This window comes from Rhineura floridana, chromosome 1, assembly GCF_030035675.1.
Source record: "Rhineura floridana isolate rRhiFlo1 chromosome 1, rRhiFlo1.hap2, whole genome shotgun sequence".
Lineage (NCBI taxonomy): Eukaryota > Metazoa > Chordata > Lepidosauria > Squamata > Rhineuridae > Rhineura > Rhineura floridana.
Genome location: NC_084480.1, coordinates 185254335 through 185276946, shown reverse-complemented (window position 1 = coordinate 185276946; position 22612 = coordinate 185254335). Strand labels below are relative to the sequence as shown.

At 44.2% G+C, this 22612-nt stretch overlaps 1 protein-coding gene across 1 annotated transcript in view; it reads right to left on the bottom strand.

The window, feature by feature from the left end:
- The window catches only part of MARCHF6 (membrane associated ring-CH-type finger 6), an 85050-nt gene that overhangs the window by 11654 nt on the left and 50784 nt on the right, over positions 1–22612 (bottom strand). Inside the window, exons 19-22 of the mRNA XM_061589090.1 lie at positions 21519–21720; positions 20206–20275; positions 3792–3973; positions 2905–3039 (exon numbers count right to left, since the gene is read on the bottom strand). Coding sequence (XP_061445074.1) covers positions 2905–3039; positions 3792–3973; positions 20206–20275; positions 21519–21720 — 589 coding nt within the window. The remainder of the gene's footprint in view (positions 1–2904; positions 3040–3791; positions 3974–20205; positions 20276–21518; positions 21721–22612) is intronic.

Here is a 22612-nt window from a genome sequence, read left to right as displayed (position 1 = left end):
CACAATGGGGAAGGTGCTGAGATCAAAGTCTGGATCACGCACACAATGGGGAAGGTGCTGAGATCAAAGTCTGGATCACGCACACAATGGGGAAGGTGCTGAGATCGTGGATGTACGCCCACCAATATTAAGCGCCCACTAAACAATCAGGACTCCAAAAAGTAAGTGAGAAGTCGAGGTGTATTATTGGCCACTATCTAAGTACACACACACAATGGGGAAGGTGCAAGACCGCTAATTACACTGCCAGGAAAAAAGGATGCTTTTCTTTAAAAAGCGCAGCGTGGCTAGGGCTAGATACACGCACACAATGGGGAAGGTGCGGTACCGCCAAAGTGCACTGATGAAAACTAAGCCTCAAATAGTGGTGCACATAAGGGGATACACACACACAATGGGGAAGGTGTGGTATCTCTTGACTATAGGTCGTTCTAAAGACACAGGTCTCACATGCAGAAATACTTTAGAAAAAACACTTGAAAAGAGAAGAACAAAATGGCGGCCGCGATATAGGGGAGCCTAAATAAAGGCCCAACAGGGCTGAGAGAGCAGCCGGGACGAAACGCTGCCTTATAGGGCCTCAAGAAGCCTCAGAAAAGAAAAAAGTTCAAAAATGCAAAAAACAAAATGGCGGCCGCGAAAACAAAATGGCGGCCGCAATATCGGGGTTGCCTAAATAAGACCCCAGGAGGGCTGAAAAAGCAGCCGAGCCTAAATAAAGCCCCAACAGGGCTGAGAAGGCAGCCGGGACAAGAGGCTGCCTTATAGGGCCTCAAGAAGCCTCATAAAGGAAAAAACTTTAAAAACTTTAAAAGTGCAAAAAACAAAATGGCGGCCACGATATCGTGGTTGCCTAAATAAGACCCCAGGAGGGCTGAAAAGGCAGCCGTAGGCCAAAAAACTCTGTCCGGGGACACAGGAGTGGGCGGAGAGCCCACGAGGGAGCCGCAGCCTTAGCGAAATAAGGCCCCAGGAGGGTTGAAAAGGCAGCCGAAACTGAGCGGGGGGGGTCCGCAATCGCGGGACCCCTACCCGACAGAAAAGCAGCAGCCGCTTAAGTAGCCTCAGAGACGCACCCCCAAACAATCCCAAACGGGAAAACGAAAAGGGGAAAAAATAACACCAAGGAGAGATAAGGAAAAATATACTAGGAAAAAACAAGAGAAAAATTGCACACCCTCCGAACACCAACGTGGGGAGGGAAACAAACAGGTGAAAAAAGGTGGAATAAATGAAGACTGGAGTGGGAGGGGCCCGAGGCCCAGGTTTTAACTCTAGTGCATTCTTGCCTTCGGACGCTAGATGGCAGTAGAGCCCAATCTGATGGCAGGCTACCTGTGGAAAATAAAGGCAGGGGTACATATGGGATGAATGTGTGTTATCTCCGTTACACTTACTTAGCTTTACAATTGAGAATGGCAACACTCAAACCTTGAGAGCAAAGCATGCTGATGTACTGTCAAAGCCAAAACCTTATCAGATAATATCTTAGTAACAGCAGTTCCTTGGCACATTGGACAGTCTACTCAAAACACATTTTATTAATTTCATGTTTATCTTCCTGCAAGGGGTTCAGGGTAGCCTACATTGTTTCTCCTCCACTCATTTTATCCTCACAACAAACCTTTGAAATAGGCTAGGCTGAGAGAATAGTCACTGGCCCAAGATTACCCAGATAGGTTTGAGGCTTGTAAGGATATGAACCTGGATTTCTCCAGTTCTAGTTCAACACATCAACTGAAGATATGTTATGAAAATCCCTCAATATTTTTATAGTTGGACTATCTATTGCAAAATTGGTATTTAGCTCCTGTATCCATTAACTGAAGAGCGGATTCATACAACTCCATAAAGCGGATTCATAAAACCCCATAAAATGACATTAGTCACTTTTCAGAGGAGATCCATGTGGAACCTATTCTTCTTAATTGATCAACATGAGTTTGGCCATCTTGCTATCACATGCTATGCAAGGCTCAAAAAATAAGGTTTGCTGATTGAGCATTTCATATATTGATTCCATTCACAATTTATTTCTATGTGAAATACCAACTCAAGCAGTCTGCTAAGAGATACTTCCCACCTCATGCATCGTTAGGTAAGTAGGGTTCATGACATAGCAGCGGCTAGGCCATACTGCAATGAATCAAGGGCATACTTGTGGAAGTCCATTTTTAGACAAAGTTGGAGAAAGAATACTAACTTTCAAGTTCTATTAAACTCTTCGGTATAAACACAAGAAGTTAATTTAATAATTCTAGTACCTTACATCACCTCAGAAAGTTATGCTAATTACAACTCTGAAAATCACACAGTAGCTAACACGTTTTTATATGCTCTTTTTAAGGCACATAAACATAGCCTATATTTGGGACCAGAATTTCTTAGGAATTGCATCCTCCAATACTAGCCTGCCCAGCACCGTGGTTCTCCTTCCTTCAGGTCTCACCACTGTCCAGAGTACGGAGGAAAGAGCCTTCTTGGTTGAAGCATCCAGGAAATGAAAGAGCCTCCTCCAAAAAAGTACACATATTCACCAGCTTCCTTTAAATGGAATCTTGGTGGTATTACACTGTCTTCAGGTTTCTTGGTTTTTCTTGTTAGTTTTACTTTTTCAGTTGCATTTTTATCTTATTTGTATTGTATTTGTATTTTATCTTATTTGTACTGTACTGATTTTATGTAAGTCGTGCCTTGTACACTTTTTGTGAAAAGGCAGGGAATATGTAAATAAATAAAAACAGCTTTAATATGACTATAGCTTTGCTTTCAGTTACAATGAAACTCACAATACGAAGGCCAGATTGATCCGTTTCATTCCCTGCAAAAGACTATAGGCAAGACTCTAGAACTTAGAAGGGCAACCTCTACAATCACATTCACAACAAAAAGTACATAGCTGACCTGCCATGGGTAGAATAGCGGTGTCTGATCCAAGGGAACTCTTAAAGGAGCAACAATAACCAGCTCAAACAAAAGTCCAAGCAAAAGCGGAACTACACCTGCCAGCAATATAGCAACTATTAATGTCTTCATTATCTAAAAATAGGAAAAAAGAGAAAGCTTAATTTACTGACACTTCTATAACAAACTTTTTTTAAAAAAGAAAACCCTATGTCCATACTTATGTAACATCAAAACTAAGGTGAGTACAATGAGAAACAAATAAGTAGAACCAGATTTAGGAAGGATCCAGTGGGTCACCTAGACAATATTTTCTAAAGCAGATCTCTTTGAAACAACACAGGGGAAAGCACAGGCAGCAATTGAGATCTGCGTACTGAAGCAAAGGAAGACATCCTTCCTCTTGCCGGCATGTTCTAGTTATGACTAAATTTGAAACCAGAACTCACTAGAGTTTAGTTTCCCATGTCAGAACACGACCCCCAAAATTGTGAAGGGCTATATAGTAAATAAGGATGTGCTATGTGTTGAGTGAGGTTTAACAAGAAATAGCCAAATTCCATACTTTTACTTTTTGTTTATGTTCACAGGCCTTTCAAGGCAGATTTGAGAACTAGACTCTTTTCTAGAAATTACAGCGGCTCTAGTCTTTCTTTTCCCTCCAGACTTTTCTTGCCCAAATCTGGTGAATATTTGAAAACCATTATTCTAAAGCTGCTTTTTAAATTAATATGACTAATTCTTTCTTTGGTTGAATTCCTCTTTTCAGAAGAGAAGCATAGTAGAGGAAACATATTTGTTACAGTCACAGCATGAACGATCAGACCGGCACTCTCTCCACATTGATTAAGCACTTTCCTAAACTTAAAAGAAATATTTCAACTTACCATGAGGGACCATTCCTTAACTTTCTGAAAAATCACTTGGCGGCCTTGTGGCATCCAAGCAACAAGCACAGTCACAGCTCGAATGGTAAGCCAGCAAACATAGAGCCCACAAGCAGCTGTGTACAGTTCATGGATTTTGGCAGTCCCTGTCCAAAAGGACATCAGCCAACGGCCAGCAAATACTAAAAACAGAAAGGTTATTAAGGTATGCACACTGTCAGATGATAAAAAAACTTTATAGGCCAGTATCCAAAGAACTCGTAAGCAAAGCAACTTCAGACTTTTCTCCCACTCAAATGCAGTCCCCCTATTGGTGCATGGAAAGTGCTTTTGAACTAAAAGCAGTTTAAAAAACACTTTGTAACATGGCATGGAGCTGTTCAAAGAAAGTAAAGTAAAAAAATTACCCTACAGTATCACAAGCCCGATGTGAGTCTAAGCAGCTATTTAGATTCCAGCCAATAAATCAAACAGATGCAATTTAATTTTAATCATAATATTAAATATATTAACTACCTTCCACAAAGAAAAAAACACATCATGTAACATTTACAAAGCATTTGTCACCGTGTACCAGCTTCTCAGAAGCTATCAAAAATGCTACCCATGTCAAAAGCACACTAGCTGTGGGATCACACAAAGACAATAATAATTATTAAAAATATGTGTTCCAAACAAATAGTGTCATGATTCATTTTTCTTTATATGTGGAAAAGACAGGTGAACAGTAGTTATTTGGTGCTTAGAGAGAATTTAAACTCCTGCCCAGCCACAAAGCTTACTGTGTGGCCTAGGGCTAGTTACTGTGTCTTAGCCTATAACTTCTCTTACAGAGTTGTGGTGAAAATAATTGGAGGAAAAGAAAACCATTTTGAAGGGGGTGATGAAAATATGATATCTCCAGACAAACTAACTGCACAGTTTTAGCCTCCTTAAGGCATTTTTGGCCCAACAGAGAGTCCAATTTTGCCTGTGAGGCCATTTCCCCCAACCCATGCTTACCTGTCAATTAGCTAACATCATTCTAATAGGCAGGTTACATCAACTGATGAGCAGGATTCAATCCTACATTGCTGCGCACCCCCAGTTCTCCCCAAATAACTGTTGAACATAGCCAAAGCAGCAGGGTTTAAAAGCCCCTACTCATTAGCTGATGGAGAAGGGGTTAAATCCTGCTTACTTTGGTTGAGTGTGACTGCAGACACCAGGATTGATGTCTCTGCTCATCAACTCATGAGCACATAGTTTAGTGCTGCTTCACCAGTGCCTTTCCCCACAGGGGTCATACTGGTGGAGCAGCCCCCTGCTGAGAGCAGGACTAAACTCTCCACTCAACACATGATGAGCAGAGAGTTTAATCCTGCTTTGTGTTGCTTCACCAACATGTTCCCTGTGGGGGACGCACTGGTGAAGCATACACCTCCCCAGTCAACTTTGAAAAGTTTGGCAGGAGCACCAAACTATCAAAAATATTTCATACCGCTGGGTTAGAGAAGCAGGACAGATAGAATAGTATCTTCTAATGACCCATCTAATTTTTCAGATGTATTACAAGATTCACTAACAGGCAAAAAAACCTTGCGGTTTAAGAACGTACCTATAGCCAACAGATATTTCTATGAAACTTTAAAAAGCAAGGAAATTAGGCAGCTACAGTGAATGCACCAGGGGAGCACGAGACCTGACTTCCTCTCTGAGATATTGTATTGCCCTACAAAGCTGTAAACACAATTTGGGTTGGTCTTTCACAGTCCAATCCACTTGCTGTGTAGCTTGGAAGAATTTGGTATCATGTGCCTCTGAGCATATGGTGAGCAGTAGCAACACCTGCCATCTCCAAAGATGGAGACGAGACATTTGGTCTTACCGTGAAATCGGTCTTCTCTGTGCATGTCAAAGATGATATCAGATGGGTAACTAGCTCCACCTACTGGTTGAAGGCAAAAGAGTACTGCTGACGTTTTACTGTAGCTCCGTTCCTGGTCTGCGCCTGCTCCGTGCTCAGTTTACAATGACAAGCCCACCAAATCAGGCCAATAGGCGCCACAAACAAGACAAGACAACAGTACTCATACACTCTCTGCTCCAGGACTAACCGTGCTTATAAAGGCAGCCCAGCCCTCATAGGGAGTGGCCCTAATATCATCTTTGACATGCACAGAGAAAACCGATTTCACGGTAAGACCAAATGTCTCTTCTCCTGTGCATGGAAATATGATATCAGATGGGACATACCAAAGCTGACCCATGGAGGGTGGGAATACTGCTGGGCTGTGGTCACGAATGATCCTTGAGGACGTGCTGTAGCACCCTCCTCCCAAAGGCTGCCTCCAATGAAGCATAGGAGTCTATTTTATAATGTTTAATGAACGTATTGGGAGTGGACCATGTGGCTGCTCTACAAATCTCTGCAAGAGGGGCATTACGGGAAAAGGCCGCTGATGTGGCCACTGCTCTGGTAGAGTGAGCTACTATTCCGGTAGGATGAGCTAATCTTAGAGAGGCATAAGCTAATGATATGCATGCCTTGATCCACCTGGCTAGTGTGGACGTGGATACCTTATTCCCTAGGGAGGTAGGGTGGAAAGAGACAAACAAATTATCTGTTTTCCGAATTGGCTTTGTCTTGGAAATATAAACTTTAAGCGCTCTTCGCACATCAAGAGAGTGTCAGGCTTTCTCTAAAGGGTGGACCGGATTCGGACAGAAGGATGGCAATACCAGCTCTTGCTGGCAATGGAAGGTAGACAACACTTTGGGACGAAAGGAAGGAACAGTACGTAGGACTACTCTATCCTTATGAAACATACAAAACATTTTATAGACGGATAGGGCATTCAACTCAGACACTCTACGGGCCGAAGTGATGGCCACGAGAAACAAGACCTTAAAGGAGAGAAGACGGAGGGAAACCTGACTCAGAGATTCAAATGGAGGTCTTTGAAGGGCTGACAAAACTTTATGTAAATCCCAAGTTGGGTAGCGGTGCACCGTAGGTGGTGCTGTTATCGTCGCACCCCTGAGGAAACGTTTGACGAAAGGGTGAGATCCGATCGGATTATCCAGAGATCTGGAGAGGATTGCCGACAAGGCCGAAACTTGGCGCTTCAGGGTATTTGGTCTGAGACCCAAAGATAAGCCGTCTTATAGAAAAGACAAGATCTGGTTGACCCCCGCCTTCCGAGGAAGAATTCCTTTCTGCTGTGACCAGGATGAGAAGGCCTTCCATGTGCTCTCATAAATTCTGAGTGTGGAAGGGCGTCTAGAAGCCATCATAGTTTCCAACACTTGGGGAGAAATGCCTTCTTTCAAGAGTCTCCTCCGTTCAAGTTCCATACATGAAGCGCCCACCACTCTGGATCTGGGTGCCAGAGCTGTCCCTGAGAGAGCAGGTCCCTTCGTACTGGAATCTGCCATGGTGGTTCCACCGACAGGTCGAGAAGGGCTGGAAACCAAGGTCTCCGTGGCCACCATGGAGCCACTAATAGAATTGCCGATCTCTCGGCCCGAAGCTTTTTGATCACCCTGGGAATAACTGGAATCAGAGGAAAGGCATACAGTCTGCCCGGAGGCCACCGGGAAGTTAAGGCATCTGTTCCCTCCGCACCTGGTGTCACATACCGGGAGAAGAACCTCTTCACCTGTCGATTGTGCCTGGTGGCAAAGAGGTCCACATGAATGTGGCCAAAGCGTTTCACTATCTGATGAAAGGCCTCTGGGTGAAGAGTCCATTCCCCTTGAAGTAGCTTTTCCCGACTGAGCCAGTCCACTTGGCTGTTGTCCTCCCCCTTGAGATATTCTGCCGCTATCGAGTCGACATTGTTCTCTGCCCACTGGAAGAGGAGAAAGGCTTCCTTCTGAAGAAGGAGGGAGTGTGTGCCCCCCTGACGGTTGAAATAAGATTTGGCCGACACATTGTCTGTTCTGACCAGCACCGCTCCCAACTGTCTGGAGGTCGCAAAGTGCCTGAGGGCCAGACGAACTGCACGCAGTTCGAGCAGGTTGATCGGCAGAGTGGATTCCTGAGGCGACCATGTGCCTTGAACCACCTGCCTGTCGCATATGGCTCCCCAACCTGATAAGCTGGCATCTGATGTTATCAGGGTGTGTGGTGGATCCTGGAAGGGAACGCCTCTCGTTAGGTTGAATTCGTGGGTCCACCAAAACAGTGACTGTCGAACCTGTGGTGACAGAGTTATCCTGCGGTGATGTCTGGATGCTATGTGGGATTGGAAGGGCAGAAGTGCCCACTGAAGTGTGCGGGAGTGATGACGTGCCCAAGGCGTCGTTTGGAACGTGGACACCATCAAGCCGAGAAGCGTTACCAATTTCATCAGGTCCGGCGAGGGGGATGATAGGATATCCAATGTTACTTGTCGAATCTTGCTGACTCTGTCTTGGGACAAAGTGAGGAGGCCGTGTAGAGAGTCTATAGTCGCTCCCAAATGTGTAATGCGGTTGGACGGAAAGAGATGGCTTTTGGTTTCGTTGATCAGGAAGCCATGGTCCTTTAGACAGGCCAGGGTGACATGGAGGTCTTCCCATGCCTTGTGCAATGATGGTGAGCGGATCAGAAAATCGTCCAGATAAGGAAATATATGAATCCCCAGAGTCCTGAGGTGTGCCACCAGGACAACCATGATCTTTGTGAATACCCTGGGAGCAGACGACAGGCCAAAGGGCATGGCCTTGAATTGATAATGGTCTTGTCCCACCGCGAAGCGGAGGTACCTTCTGTGAGGGGGAAAGATTGGTATGTGAAGGTATGCCTCCTTCAGGTCGACAGAGGAGAGGAAGTCCCCTATCCTCAGCGCTTCCTTGATTGAAAGCAAGGTGTCCATACGAAACTTGCGGTATTTTATGAAGCAGTTAAGACTCTTGAGGTCTAACAATTGGACCCTTGGATGATAAGGGAGTCAAAGGTGTACTAAAGAACGATAAGGAGATTGCAGAGAAGCTAAATGAATTCTTTGCATCTGTCTTCACAGTGGAAGATATAGGGCAGATCCCTGAACCTGAACTAACATTTGCAGGAAGGGATTCTGAGGAACTGAGACAAACAATGGTAACGAGAGAGGAAGTTCTAAGCTTAATAGACAATATAAAAACTGACAAATCACCGGGCCTGGATGGCATCCACCCGAGAGTTCTCAAAGAACTCAAATGTGAAATTGCTGATCTGCTAACTAAAATATGTAACTTGTCCCTCGGGTCCTCCTCCATGCCTGAGGACTGGAAAGTGGCAAATGTAACGCCAATACTCAAAAAGGGATCCAGAGGGGATCCCGGAAATTACAGGCCAGTTAGCTTAACTTCTGTCCCTGGAAAACTGGTAGAAAGTATTATTAAAGCTAGATTAACTAAGCACATAGAAGAACAAGCCTTGCTGAAGCAGAGCCAGCATGGCTTCTGCAAGGGAAAGTCCTGTCTCAGTAACCTATTAGAATTCTTTGAGAGTCAACAAGCATATAGATAGAGGTGATCCAGTGGACATAGTGTACTTAGACTTTCAAAAAGCGTTTGACAAGGTACCTCACCAAAGGCTTCTGAGGAAGCTTAGCAGTCATGGAATAAGAGGAGAGGTCCTCTTGTGGATAAGGAATTGGTTAAGAAGCAGAAAGCAGAGAGTAGGAATAAACGGACAGTTCTCCCAATGGAGGGCTGTAGAAAGTGGAGTCCCTCAAGGATCGGTATTGGGACCTGTACTTTTCAACTTGTTCATTAATGACCTAGAATTAGGAGTGAGCAGTGAAGTGGCCAAGTTTGCTGACGACACTAAATTGTTCAGGGTTGTTAAAACAAAAAGGGATTGCGAAGAGCTCCAAAAAGATCTCTCCAAACTGAGTGAATGGGCAGAAAAATGGCAAATGCAATTCAATATAAACAAGTGTAAAATTATGCATATTGGAGCAAAAAATCTGAATTTCACATATACGCTCATGGGGTCTGAACTAGTGGTGACCGACCAGGACAGAGACCTCGGAGTTGTAGTGGACAGCATGATGAAAATGTCGACCCAGTGTGCGGCAGCTGTGAAAAAGGCAAATTCCATGCTAGGGATAATTAGGAAAGGTATTGAAAATAAAACAGTCGATATCATAATGCCGTTGTATAAATCTATGGTGCGGCCGCATTTGGAATACTGTGTACAGTTCTGGTCGCCTCATCTCAAAAAGGATATTATAGAGTTGGAAAAGGTTCAGAAGAGGGCAACCAGAATGATCAAGGGGATGGAGCGACTCCCTGACGAGGAAAGGTTGCAGCATTTTGGGCTTTTTAGTTTAGAGAAAAGGCGGGTCAGAGGAGACATGATAGAAGTGTATAAAATGATGCATGGCACTGAGAAAGTGGATAGAGAAAAGTTCTTCTCCCTCTCTCATAATACTAGAACTCGTGGACATTCAAAGAAGCTGAATATTGGAAGATTCAGGACAGACAAAAGGAAGTACTTCTTTACTCAGCGCATAGTTAAACTATGGAATTTGCTCCCACAAGATGCAGTAATGGCCACCAGCTTGGATGGATTTAAAAGAAGATTAGACAAATTCATGGAGGACAAGGCTATCAATGGCTACTAGCCATGATGGCTGTGCTCTGCCACCCTAGTCAGAGGCAGCATGCTTCTGAAAACCAGTTGCTGGAAGCCTCAGGAGGGGAGAGAGTTCTTGCACTCGGGTCCTGCTTGCGGGCTTCCCCCAGGCACCTGGTTGGCCACTGTGAGAACAGGATGCTGGACTAGATGGGCCACTGGCCTGATCCAGCAGGCTCTTCTTATGTTCTTATGTTCTTAACACAGGCCTGGACGAACCGTCTTTTTTCCCGACGGTGAAGAACAGAGAGTAACTTCACAGGAACCTCTCTCCTGGAGGAACTTTCTTGATGGCTGCCATGTGCAGAAGATGGGAAACTGACCGCAAAACTTTGTCCCTCTTGTGTGGATTCGTTGATAGAGGGGATGGAATGCATCTCACCGGAGGGGTGGAAGAAAATTCCAGGCGAAGGCCGTATCGAAGAGTGTGTAGGACCCACTGATCGGAGGACAAGTCCTTCCATCGGTGAGCAAACTGTTGGAGATGGCCACCCACCAGCGAGGCGAAGGCATCAGAACTGACCTCTGTTTCCACGTGACTGGGATATGAATCCGGAGCGATCCGAAAGGTGTTGTTGGGACTTAAGCTGGCTGCGCTGTCTATTCCAGAAGGGATGGCTGGAGCGGGCGTCCTTCTGTCTTCCAAAGGAACATGAGCCCCGAAAGGAGTATGACGGGAAATATGGATGGAATGACCGACGAAAGGCTCTGCCGTCATCCCTTTTCCTGGTGGATGGCATGGACTTTTTCTTTTCCTTAGTTTCCAAGACATGCGCGAGGGCGGTGTCCCCGAATAATTTGCCTCCCACGTAGGGTTCCGAGGCAAGGTTCGAGCGAGCTGCAGGGTCTGCTTCCCAGTGACGAAGCCAAAGGGTCCTTCGCGTGAAGACCCCTGCCGTCAGTGACCTTGCTGCGAACTACACAGCATCCATGGACGCGTCTGCCATGAAGGTAACCGCCTGAGAGACCTTCAGCAGAGATTTGTGCACTCGGGTTGGGTCTTGCTGTGGGTCATCCAGCAGGTCCTCCAACCAGAGAAGGGAAGCTCGAGCAAATACCGAGGAGGCTGCTGCTGCCCTGATGGAAAGCGCACTAGCCTCGTGCACTCTTCTAAGCCCCTGGTCCATCTTACGCTCAGTGGCATCCTTGAGGTGAGCATCTGAGTCTTTCGGGTTCAAAGATGGGTTCAGGAGATTGACTATAGGTGCGTCTATAAGCGGGATCTTCAACTGATCCATGAGCGGTTGTTCTAGTGTATAAATTTGTTGGCGATGGAAACTGACTTTTTGAATTGTAAAGGAATGTCGAATTCTGATTTGAGCACCTTCGGAAGAAGAGAAGGAAGCTTCAACACTCTCGACCTAGGTTTTGGATCCGGACATTCTGCTGACACTCTCGAGGTGGATGGAGTAGGAGGATCCTCTGTAGAGGTGAGGGTAAGGGCTTCCATCGCCTTGCACAGCAGAGGAAGAAAATGAGCCTCTTGAAATATCCTGGTAGATAGGATTGTTGGCATGAGGCCTAGTAGTTTTCCATCAAGTCTGAAAGTTTTGAAAGTAAAGAGGAGCTATGTCTTTGCCAGTCTGGGAACGGACAGTGAAGGCCGTTGTTATGGTAACCATCAAGATATAGACTGGGAAAGTTCTAACAGAGTCTGGGAGCAGCAGCGGCTGAAGTCTTGTTTTGCCTGTGGGGCTCGTGGGCATCTTCGTAAAGATTGTGCAATCAAGCGAAACTCCAGGGACGGAGGCTTGAAGCAGGGCAGTGTGAACTTTGTTTGTAAACAGAAGTCTAAAGACTTGGAACAAATTAACTTTATTGTCGACAGCGGAGCAAGCCATATATTAATTAAAGACAGACGTTTGTTTTATGTTTCAGAAGAAATGAAAGACTTTGTTTTACTTGCTGATGGATCGCGTAAGAACGTTGAAGCCCGTGGTCTGGTGAAATCTGACAAACTTGGACTAATGACAGACTGTTTGTCTGTTCCGGAATTGGCTCATAATATTTTATCAGTTAGAAAACTGGTGAGTTGTAATTATTCAATTTTGTTTCACAAATACCAATGTTTTGTAATGAGGGGAGATCAAGTGTGCATGCAGGGAAGCCTTGATGATTCACAGTTTAAAATGTCCATGGGTGTGAAGTGTGCTGATGCCTTGAGTTCAATGGGGCGGAAAGGGAATGACGGTCAGGGCTGTAAACAGACAGCCGTAAAAGGCATGCCGTCGGTATTCACTGCCCAGATGGAGGAGGTTCACAGAGAACTAGAAGAGCCAGCATCATTTCAAGCAATCAGGCTGATGCCTGAGGCAGAGCAGCACAAATGGCAGCAGGCCATGCAGGAAGAATTACAAGCCATGCAAAAGAATGGCACATGGACATTAGTAAAGTTACCCATGGGTAAAAAGGCCATAGGTTGCAGATGGGTGTTTAAGAGGAAGAAAGCAAGTTCCGGAGAAGTACATAGGTACAGGGCACGTTTGGTTGCCAAGGGATTCACCCAGCAGCATGGGACAGATTATGATGCTGTTTTTGCCCCAGTTGTGAAACATGAGTCCATTCGTGTGCTGCTGAAGCTGGCAGCGATGCAGAACATGAGTGTAAATCACTACGATATAGGGACAGCATTCCTACATGGTGATTTAAGAGAGGAGATATATATGGAACTGCCTCCGGGTTCTGTGTCAAAGGAAGGGTTTGTGTGTAAACTGCATAAATCAATATATGGACTGCGGCAAAGTGCACGCTGCTGGAATGAGGAATTGGACAGAGTGTTGCATGGAATGGGATTCCAAAGATGCAAGGCAGATCCATGTGTGTATATAAAGAGACAGGGGATGAAAACCACATTCTGTGAAGTTTACGTTGATGACATCATGTATTTTTATCATGAGCAGCAAGAGGAACAAGAATTTAATGAACAACTGGGCAGGCAGGTGGACACAAAGAATTTGGGGCCTGTCACACATTATTTAGGCACGGATATTGTGCGTGCAGAAGACGGAAGCATAACATGGAGTCAGGAAAGTAAAATAAATCAGATCATAGAAGAATGCAACATGACAGAATGCAATGTTGTGAAGACTCCAATGGTTGTGGCTTTCCAACAGAATGTGCAGGAGACGCCTTGTACAGATCCTGAGAAGTACAGGCGCATAATAGGGAAATTGCAATATTTGGTGAAGGTGTCTCGCCCAGACATATGTAATGCAGTCAGTATTTTAAGCCGGAAGGTAGAGCATCCTTCAGAGGCTGACTGGCAAGGGATTAAAAGGATAGTGCGTTATCTGAAAGGCACGAAGACAAAGAGTCTGGTTTTGTCAGGAGCAAAGACAGGAGGTCTTGAATGTTTTGTGGATGCAGATCATGCAGGGGAGCTGAGCAGTCATAAGTCAACCTCTGGCATAGTTGTGATGTGGCACGGGTCATGCATTGACTGGAGCAGCAAGAAACAAAATGTGGTTGCAACATCAAGTGCAGAAGCCGAGTATGTGGCCCTATCACAGGCCTGTAATGAGCTACAATGGTTCGCAATGCTCATGCAGGAGATAGGCATTGATATGCAACTTCCGATTACTGTATATGAAGACAATCAGACCTGCATTAAGATAGCCACATCAGAAGCTCATACCAAGAGAACAAAACATATTAGTGTCAGATACTTTCACGTAAGGGATTGTGTGCAGCAGGGGTTTGTTAACCTAACATTTTGTGACACTAACAACATGGTGGCTGACATAATGACCAAGCCTTTGTGTGAGGAGAAATTTGGCAAACTGGTGACAAGGCTTGGAATGAACCAAAGTTTGAGTGAATAAAGTTTTGAACTATACTGAACTGAAAATGTATGATGCAATGTACTGAAATGTATTGCAAGAGGTATTGTAGAAATGTATTACTGTATGAAGATGTATTGTTGAGATTTCTTTGTAATTGACAGACATGATGAGAAAAAGGGGGGCTTGTTGGCATGAGGCCTAGTAGTTTTCCATCAAGTCTGAAAGTTTTGAAAGTAAAGAGGAGTTATGTCTTTGCCAGTCTGGGAACGGACAGTGAAGGCCGTTGTTATGGTAACCATCAAGATATAGACTGGGAAAGTTCTAACAGAGTCTGTGAGTTGTTGTTCTTCATCATGCCTCTGACCTGAGAGGCTGTCTTACTTTTGCTTTTGAAGAGAAATGTGCTGTAGAGCTAGGGGGGGGGAAGGAAACTGCTGAAAAGCCTTAATGTCTTTGAATAAAGACTCTTAACATGCTCTAATGCTCTGAAGAAGTTTCTTGCTCAACTTAACTCCAACGTAATGTATGCTGTTTCACGCAACAACGCACACATGCCAACAAGGATCTCCTCAGATTCCGACTCCCCACTCCATTCCACCTCATCCAAGACAATCAATTCATTTTCTGCATCCATAGGCTCCTGGTCAGGGAGCTGAAGATGTCTGCCTTGAGATGCCGCATGGGGATCTGGAGATGAGCGGCCAGGAGGAGGGCAAGGATCTGTCCTCAAGTGATCTGTAAGTGGATACCTCGAGGGCTGGGAGCCTGAAGTAGTTTGAGAAGACAAATCCCTGGCCAGATCCAATAAGAGAGCCTCTCTAAGCTGCTCCTTAAGCTGATGAATTGAATGCGCTGACAGATGTAACTGAACAGAGCAAGCCTGAGTGTGAGAAGAGTAGAGCCTATGCCCTTCAGCAGATTGAACCTGTTGAACAGGGATTGGTTCATCCAAAAACCCAGTAAAGGCCTCAGGAGAGGAGGTAGTAGAAAAAATAGCATCTAAGGGAGGTTGGGGTTGGCTGCCTTCGTCATCCGACAGGGGTTCCAGGTCTCTCTGGTCCCTTGTATGGTGGACAGGGGCTTGACCATCTCTACAAGTTCGCTTATGTGGGACAGATATCCTGCCTTCTGTAGCCACCCTGCGGGACTTATGGGGTTAATAAATGCTGCTGTTGGTGACTGACAGTGCTAGTAAACGACCGGGCGACGCTCGAAGTTTAGCAGCGGCCGGCGTCTTCCCCTCTATTGCTTCTGCGCGTCTACCTCCTCTCCCGCTACAGAGCGTGTAAAAACGAAAGCCACTCGTAAAGAGCGAGAAATAACTGGGTGTAGGCCTGGGTATCAAGCCCTAGGAAGGCTGCCGCTAAGGTTGAAGCCGCCGACGCTGTAGCTTGCTGAATGAGGAGGAACGTCAGCGAAATTAGTTAGAGAGGGAGTCTGAATAGGTCGACGGCTGCCAGAGCCGCGGGGAGGGGCTGGCTGTTCCTCGCCACGGGGGAAGGTTAGAAGGAAAAGGACAGAAGGAACCTTTTTTGTTTGTTTGTTTTTAAACTATTACAGAAGGAAGAGGAATAAGAAAAACTTTGAGGGAAAGAACAAGAACGAACTCACACAGAAGACCCAAACACAAAAGGCTACAAGCCTGAATCACCGAGTCAGAGAGAATCCAACCACTTTCTGTGAGGCAAAAGAGAAAACTGAGCACGGAGCAGGCGCAGACCAGGAACGGAGCTACAGTAAAACGTCAGCAGTACTCTTTTGCCTTCAACCACTAGGTGGAGCTAGTTACCCATCTGATATCATATTTCCATGCACAGGAGAATTACATTTTAGTATGTTTGTTGGTGCTCTTATTACTTTGCTTCTTTCCTGTGTTACTACTGCTTCTACAGAGAATCTAACCTAGAAAATGATATTCCTCTCATTATTCATCCTAGAAATCTGTGTCAAATTTATTTTTAGTAATTTCAAAGCCTTTTTATTGGCCAATGCCACCCCTAGGCTCCTGCTAGAAGGAAGGGCAGGTTACAAATAAATAAATAAATAAGATGGTGAAGATAGCCTTTTGTGTTTCAAACTGGAGGCTATGTTCTATTTCTATTTTGGGTGTATTAACAGTTGAATATGAAACTACAGTCTGTTGTAAAATCAGACTGGTTACACTATGTTGCTACTTAAGCAACGACTCTAGCTGTTGGGTAGGCGAAGCTTGTTTTTTCCAAGATGCATGTTTTCAACCTGCTATGCTTAAACCACTCCACTTAAGGAAAGGAGGGCATGGGCCTACTGGGCTCCTACTGGGAGAAAGGGTGGGATATAATAATAATAATAATAATTTAAAAACACAGAGCACACCTAGAAATTTGCTAGAATATATTTCACCTCCCATTGTTTTATCTTGTGCAAACTGAGACACTCCTCACGTCCATTGGAGACTATTTTGCAGAATAGTATCATTATTCCACAATTGTTTTTGGAGTTTTATTAGTGTAAATTTTTCAATTGTTGTATATTTCACATATTCACAGAAACAGAAGCAAAAGAAAATAATAGGAAACTTCACTAAAATTGCAAAGTAAATCAAACATATTTAAAGTGACTATCTGAACTATATCAACTGTCTTAATATTGTTGCTTCCTCCCTGCTAAAACAAGATAAACACTGCACATGTCTTGATTCTGTTATTTGGGCTGATTACAGGTGTTGCCACCACTCACCATATGCTCAGAGGCACGTTACCAAATTCTTCCAAGCTACACAGGAAGTGGATTGGACTGTGAAAGACCAACCCAAATTGTGTTTGCATTTTGACAAATTTGTAAGGCAGTACAATATCTGAGAGAGGAGATCAGGTCTCCTGCTCCCCTGGTGCATTCACTTTAGCTGCCCAACTTCCCTGCTTTGTAAAGTTTGATACAAATATCTGTTGGCTATAAGTACGTTCTTAAACTGCAAGGTTTTTTGCCTATTAGTGAATTTCTCTGCTTTTTAATCTGGCCAGTAAGAAATGGGATCGTGTGCAAGTTTGCTGGGAATGGATTGATCATTTGCATGCTTATTGAGTTCTATGGGATTTATTCCCCTGCAATAATAACTACGCCCCTATCTGGACAGGGATGACCTCGCCTCCGTTGTTCATGCTCTGGTAACTTCAAGATTGGATTACTGTAATGCGCTCTATGTAGGGCTGCCCTTGAAGACAGTTCGGAAGCTTCAGCTGGTGCAGAACGCGGCTGCCAGACTATTGATGAGGACCAGTCGGTCTTCGCATATAACACCTATTCTGGCGCGTCTGCACTGGCTCCCTATTTGCTTCCGGGCGAGATTCAAGGTGCTGGTTTTGACCTATAAAGCCTTACACGGCGTGGGACCTCAATACCTTGTGGAACGCCTCTCTCGCTATGAACCTACCCGTTCACTTCGTTCAGAATCTAAGGCCCTCCTCCGGGTACCAGCTCATCGGGAAGCCCGGAGGGTGGTTACTAGATCTAGGGCCTTTTCTGTGGTGGCCCCTGAGTTGTGGAACAGCCTCCCCGAAGAGGTACGCCTGGCGCCTACACTTCTATCTTTCCGGCGCCAGGTAAAGACCTTTTTATGCTCCCAGGCATTTTAATCTTTTAATTTTCTTAATCTTTCTACTTTTAACATGTATCCTTCTTAATTTGTGTTGTATTTCGTTTTTGTTGTGCTTTCTGTTGTTTGTTTGTACATGTTTTTGTGATTTTTTACTATGATATATTGTATTTTATCTTGTTTGTTCACCGCCCTGAGAGCTATTCTGCTAAGGGCGGTATATAAATTGAAATAATAAATAAATAAATAAATGCTTAGGATAGGTGAAACTGACCACGGGGGGATGGGGGGGAGGAGGAAGGGGAGGAGGAAGGACAGAGTGGAGGAGGGGACAGGTTTGATCATTTCCATGCTTATTGAGTTCAGTGGGATTTACTCCTGTGCAATCATGGTTAGGATAGGTGAAACTGACAAACTGGGGAGGAGGAAAAGAGGGGGGAGGGCTGAAGTGGGCAGGGGAGGGGGGGAGGGAGGAGGAAGAGCGGAGGGGAAAAGCAGGTCTGATCATTTGCATGCATATTTTCAATGGGCTATACTCCCATGCAATCATGCTTAGAACAGATAAAACGGACCATGGAAGAGGAGAAGGAGAAGGGGGAGAGGAGAGGGAAGGAGGAAGGGAGGAGAAGGAGGGGATTGGAAGGGGCTGGGGAGGGCAGGTTTGATCATTTGCATGCTTTTTGAGTTAAATGGGATTTACTCCTATACAGTCATGGCTAGAATAGGTGCAACTGACCTGGTAGGAGGAAGGAGAAAAGGAAAGGAACGGTAGGGAGGAAGGTGGAGGGGAGGAGAGTGGGTGGGCGGGCGGGCACTGGGCCCTCTCCTTTCCAGAAGTAAAACATTGTGAACAGAATCATTGTTTTTCAGGGTTTCCCCCACCTTTTTATTCTACAGCAGGCACATATAGTCTCCCACCCAAATTTGAACCAAAGCTGTCCCTGGCCACATCCACACCAGAACCTTATTTCAATTTAGATAGTCATGGCTTTCCCCAAGGAATCCTGGCAAGTGTAGCTTGTGAAGGGTGCTGAGAGTTGCTAGGAGACACCCTATTCCCCTCACAGAACTACAATCCCCAGAAGAAGGGCAGAATGTTCAACCACTCTGGACACTAGAGCTTTGTCAGGGGAATAGGAGTCTCCTAACAACTCTCAACACCCTTCACAAACTACACTTCCCAGGATTCTTTGGGGTAAGTCATGATTGTCTAAAGTGAAATACATGTCTAGGGTGGGGGTGGCCACCTCATTAGCCAAGCCAAACAGCTGTGAGTCTGGCTTTTAGAACACTGACGGTTCTTATTGAGCATGCCCAACGCTGTAATAGACTTCAGTGTTAAATTTCTTAAATTAATTAAAAATCAGCCAGGCATTTTTTTTTAACTTTTAAACTGCATAAGATGAAGGTCAGAGTATGGGGCAAGGTCCTTTAATAGGGTTACAGGTACTCTGTGAACATGGCTGATTTTAAATTAATTTCAACAAATTATGAGACCACTGACAGAAAAAAGTCCAACAGGGGTCTGGATTTGTTTTCCTCTTGAAACTCTTTGAACTCTTGATTCTCTGACTGTTTTGTGTGTTGCCATGAAAACTTAAGAGGTTTGTTAAGCAAGCACTTCCAAGTTCAGGACTATAAGTTTTATAAGGTTTTGTTTTGAAATGAGTTTATGGGAAGCATCAGAATGGCATGGGGGTATTTTCAATTTAACATTGCAGAATGCAAAAAATCCATGCTGGCTATATCATACAGCCACACTCATGGCTGTATAATTCAAGGCTCTAAATAGTCATGCCTCCTTCCCTGGTGGTTAAGGACTGTATTCAGTGTAGTGCTAAACAGTTCCGTCAGCACAAGTATTTGTGCAATGGAATATTCTACCTTCCTCATTCCGTGTGCCTCTTAAGTCTGTTCTAGGGGCTCCCCCAACCCTCCTGGGCAGATTTGGGGAGGGCTCAGGGCATGTGCAGGGGAGAAGAGGGAAAGTCCTGTTGTGCTAGCAATAGTCCTTGGGTTGATGGGACAGGTTAGCTGAATACCTCTCACTGTCTCACTGTGTTAAAAAGTATACCTATGATTGCAGTTGTAAATAACTTGCTGGTCCAATAATAATTCTTGTTATTATTATAGGGAGCCTGCAAGGTGCATTCTCCTTTTCCAAGTATTTCTTAAAAGCTTTGAGGCATCAACATGATATTTTAGTAAGCTACATATCGTAACACCCAAAGTTAATTTAAATTTGTAAGATGCCAAAATGGGCATTACTTTCATTTTTATGGAAATAACATTGGTCTAGATATTAATATTGACACAGATATTGAGCAGCACATTCAAAGTGAACACAACAGAAGTTAAGCTTTTTTTGCACTGCATTTTCCTTTTATTTTTGCCATGCAAGCAAATTAAATTAAAATAAATTAGAGTATATTAATAAGCAGCAGCAACATGCTATTGTGAAATACATACCTGGTAACGTTAGGCAGATAAGACTTGCAATCAGTAGTGTTATACACATGAAAACGATTAGCAGAAATATCTGAAAGATACAAAAACCAAAGTGGGAAAATTGTAAGATATATTTACAAAGAAAAAAGCAATAAAAGGACATCTGGAAACAACTTAGAAAACAGCAATTTTATTTCAGTTAGATGAGAGCCTGAAGTCAAAAGCAGAATATGTGTTCACAAAAAAATTGGTGCGCTTAGAAGTCACTGCAAACATTTTATGACAAAGCAGCAGGCTCTCTGTCTGAATATAATCAACTTTTCTGGTTATATAAATGTCCAGATCGTAAAGATTTACACTTTTCACTCTAAAACTTGGCAGATTGAGCACTCAGGTTCCATTGTCTGAATGTTGTAGCCTTCAGTGAATCAAACTAGCTTTCTCTCCACAGAAGATGCCAATTCCAATTCTCCTTTCAGACACGTACCCTCAACACAGAGAGGCTGACTTAAAGACTAATAAAAGATTATCCACAGCTACAGGTTTATAGAGAATTGGGATATGCCTCACAGTTCCTACTGCTTGAAGCAGAGATTTGGGTGTTTATTAAAATTTGGTTTAATTTTCCCCGGTATGGGCATACTTGGCCAAATGGAAGGAGAGAAAGTTAGATGAGTCTAGGGGAGGCAACTAAGACTACCCAAAACAGCCAGTTCTTCTACCTGCACCTGTGGTTGTGTATGCACATGGCAGGAGAGGTGAGGTGCCAAATGGGCCACCATCAAGCATAATGGGGGTTCCTCTGCACCTGGGTATGGCACCCACACAGCAAAGGATCACACCAAATACCTACAGTTGCACAGTTTTCTTTTAAATAAAGAAAAAAATATTACTTCCACAATATATTTCCTGAGATATAAGACACCATCATAAGCAAATACTCATCATCTTTAAAGCACATGCCCCTTTTATCATTGTTCCTTTATGTTATGCCAATATATCCCAGTCAAATGAGAAGGCCCCTGGAGTCCTTTCAGAAAGGAATGCACAAATGGAAGAAAGAAGATATTAAACACTCAAAAAGTCTGCCTTTAGAATTACTTCTTTCAGATCCTGGAAATAAATGGAGAATTAACTAACAAGATGCCAATGAATTATATTATGTATTAAAGAAGGGTAGTTAACATGTGGCCCTCCGGATGTTGCTGGGCTACAATTGCCATCACGCCTCTATTGGCCATGCCAGCTGGAACTGATAAAAGTTGAATCCAACAACATCTAGAGGACCACAGGTTAGCCACCCCTGCTTTAAAGGGACATTTAAAACTACCCACCCTGAGTGGAAATTTTAAAGGCCGACGGTATGGCTGAAAGCCAACAGGTCCTCCTTGTTGTAGTATGGCTTGGTGAGCTGCATGAAGACCTTCTCCTACAACTGGAATGGCATTATTATTGCGAGCAGGTTGGTTATTAGGCTGTTGGTTTGCAATATTTTCATTCTCTTCCTGGTCTCCAAGTAGGTAAGAATGAAGATCCCTGGAAAAAGATTTTTTTTAAAATGGTAAACCACCTTAGCTGTTATAAATGTCTCTGTTAGTGCTTAATGAATGTATAGGCATGATGCTAAAAAGGACTATGATTTATTTTACTTTATTTACAAAATCTATATACCACATGATTGTAAAAAACCTCTAAGCAGTTTACCCAAAAAAACCATATAGAATAGTAAGTTATTACATCATGGATGACTGTTGCACGGCTATAATCTGTCCAGAAAGATTTGCACGTGGTAAATCTGTCCAAGTTTATGCAAGGAGCTCAGAAGCCACTGAGGCCATAAGCTTCCAGTGAAAATGCTAGATTAAAGATCACCTGTGAACTACAAGTCTCTTTTTCCAAGGAAGTCCAGCCCCATCAAAAGCAAGCGGATTCACACCTAACTGAGCACACAATCACTCACCTACAGTGCCTCCATCTTATCTGGAATGAGCCTCAAATTAATGGCCCTCATCTGGTCTGTTACTGTGTCTAGGCAACAGTTCAGAACACCCACTGCCACATCTCGGTTGGATTAAAAGGAGATGAACAGTTGGGTGTCATCCATATTTTGGTGACACCTCAGCTCACACCCCCAGATGACTTCTCCCAGTGTTTCAGATAGATGTTAAATAACAGGGAGACAAAAGAGAACACTGTGGACCCGTGTCACCCTGGGCTCCTGCTGGGAGGAAGGGCAGGATATAAATCAAATAACAACAACAACAACATAATTGCCAATGAGCACAGCAATAACCCCCCAGCACCACCTTCTGGAATTGACCACCTAGATAGCAGTAGAACCACTGTAATGCAGTACCTTCAAGTCCAAGCTATTCAGAAGGATGCCACAGTCAATGGTATCAAAAACTGCTGAGACGTCTAAGACAGG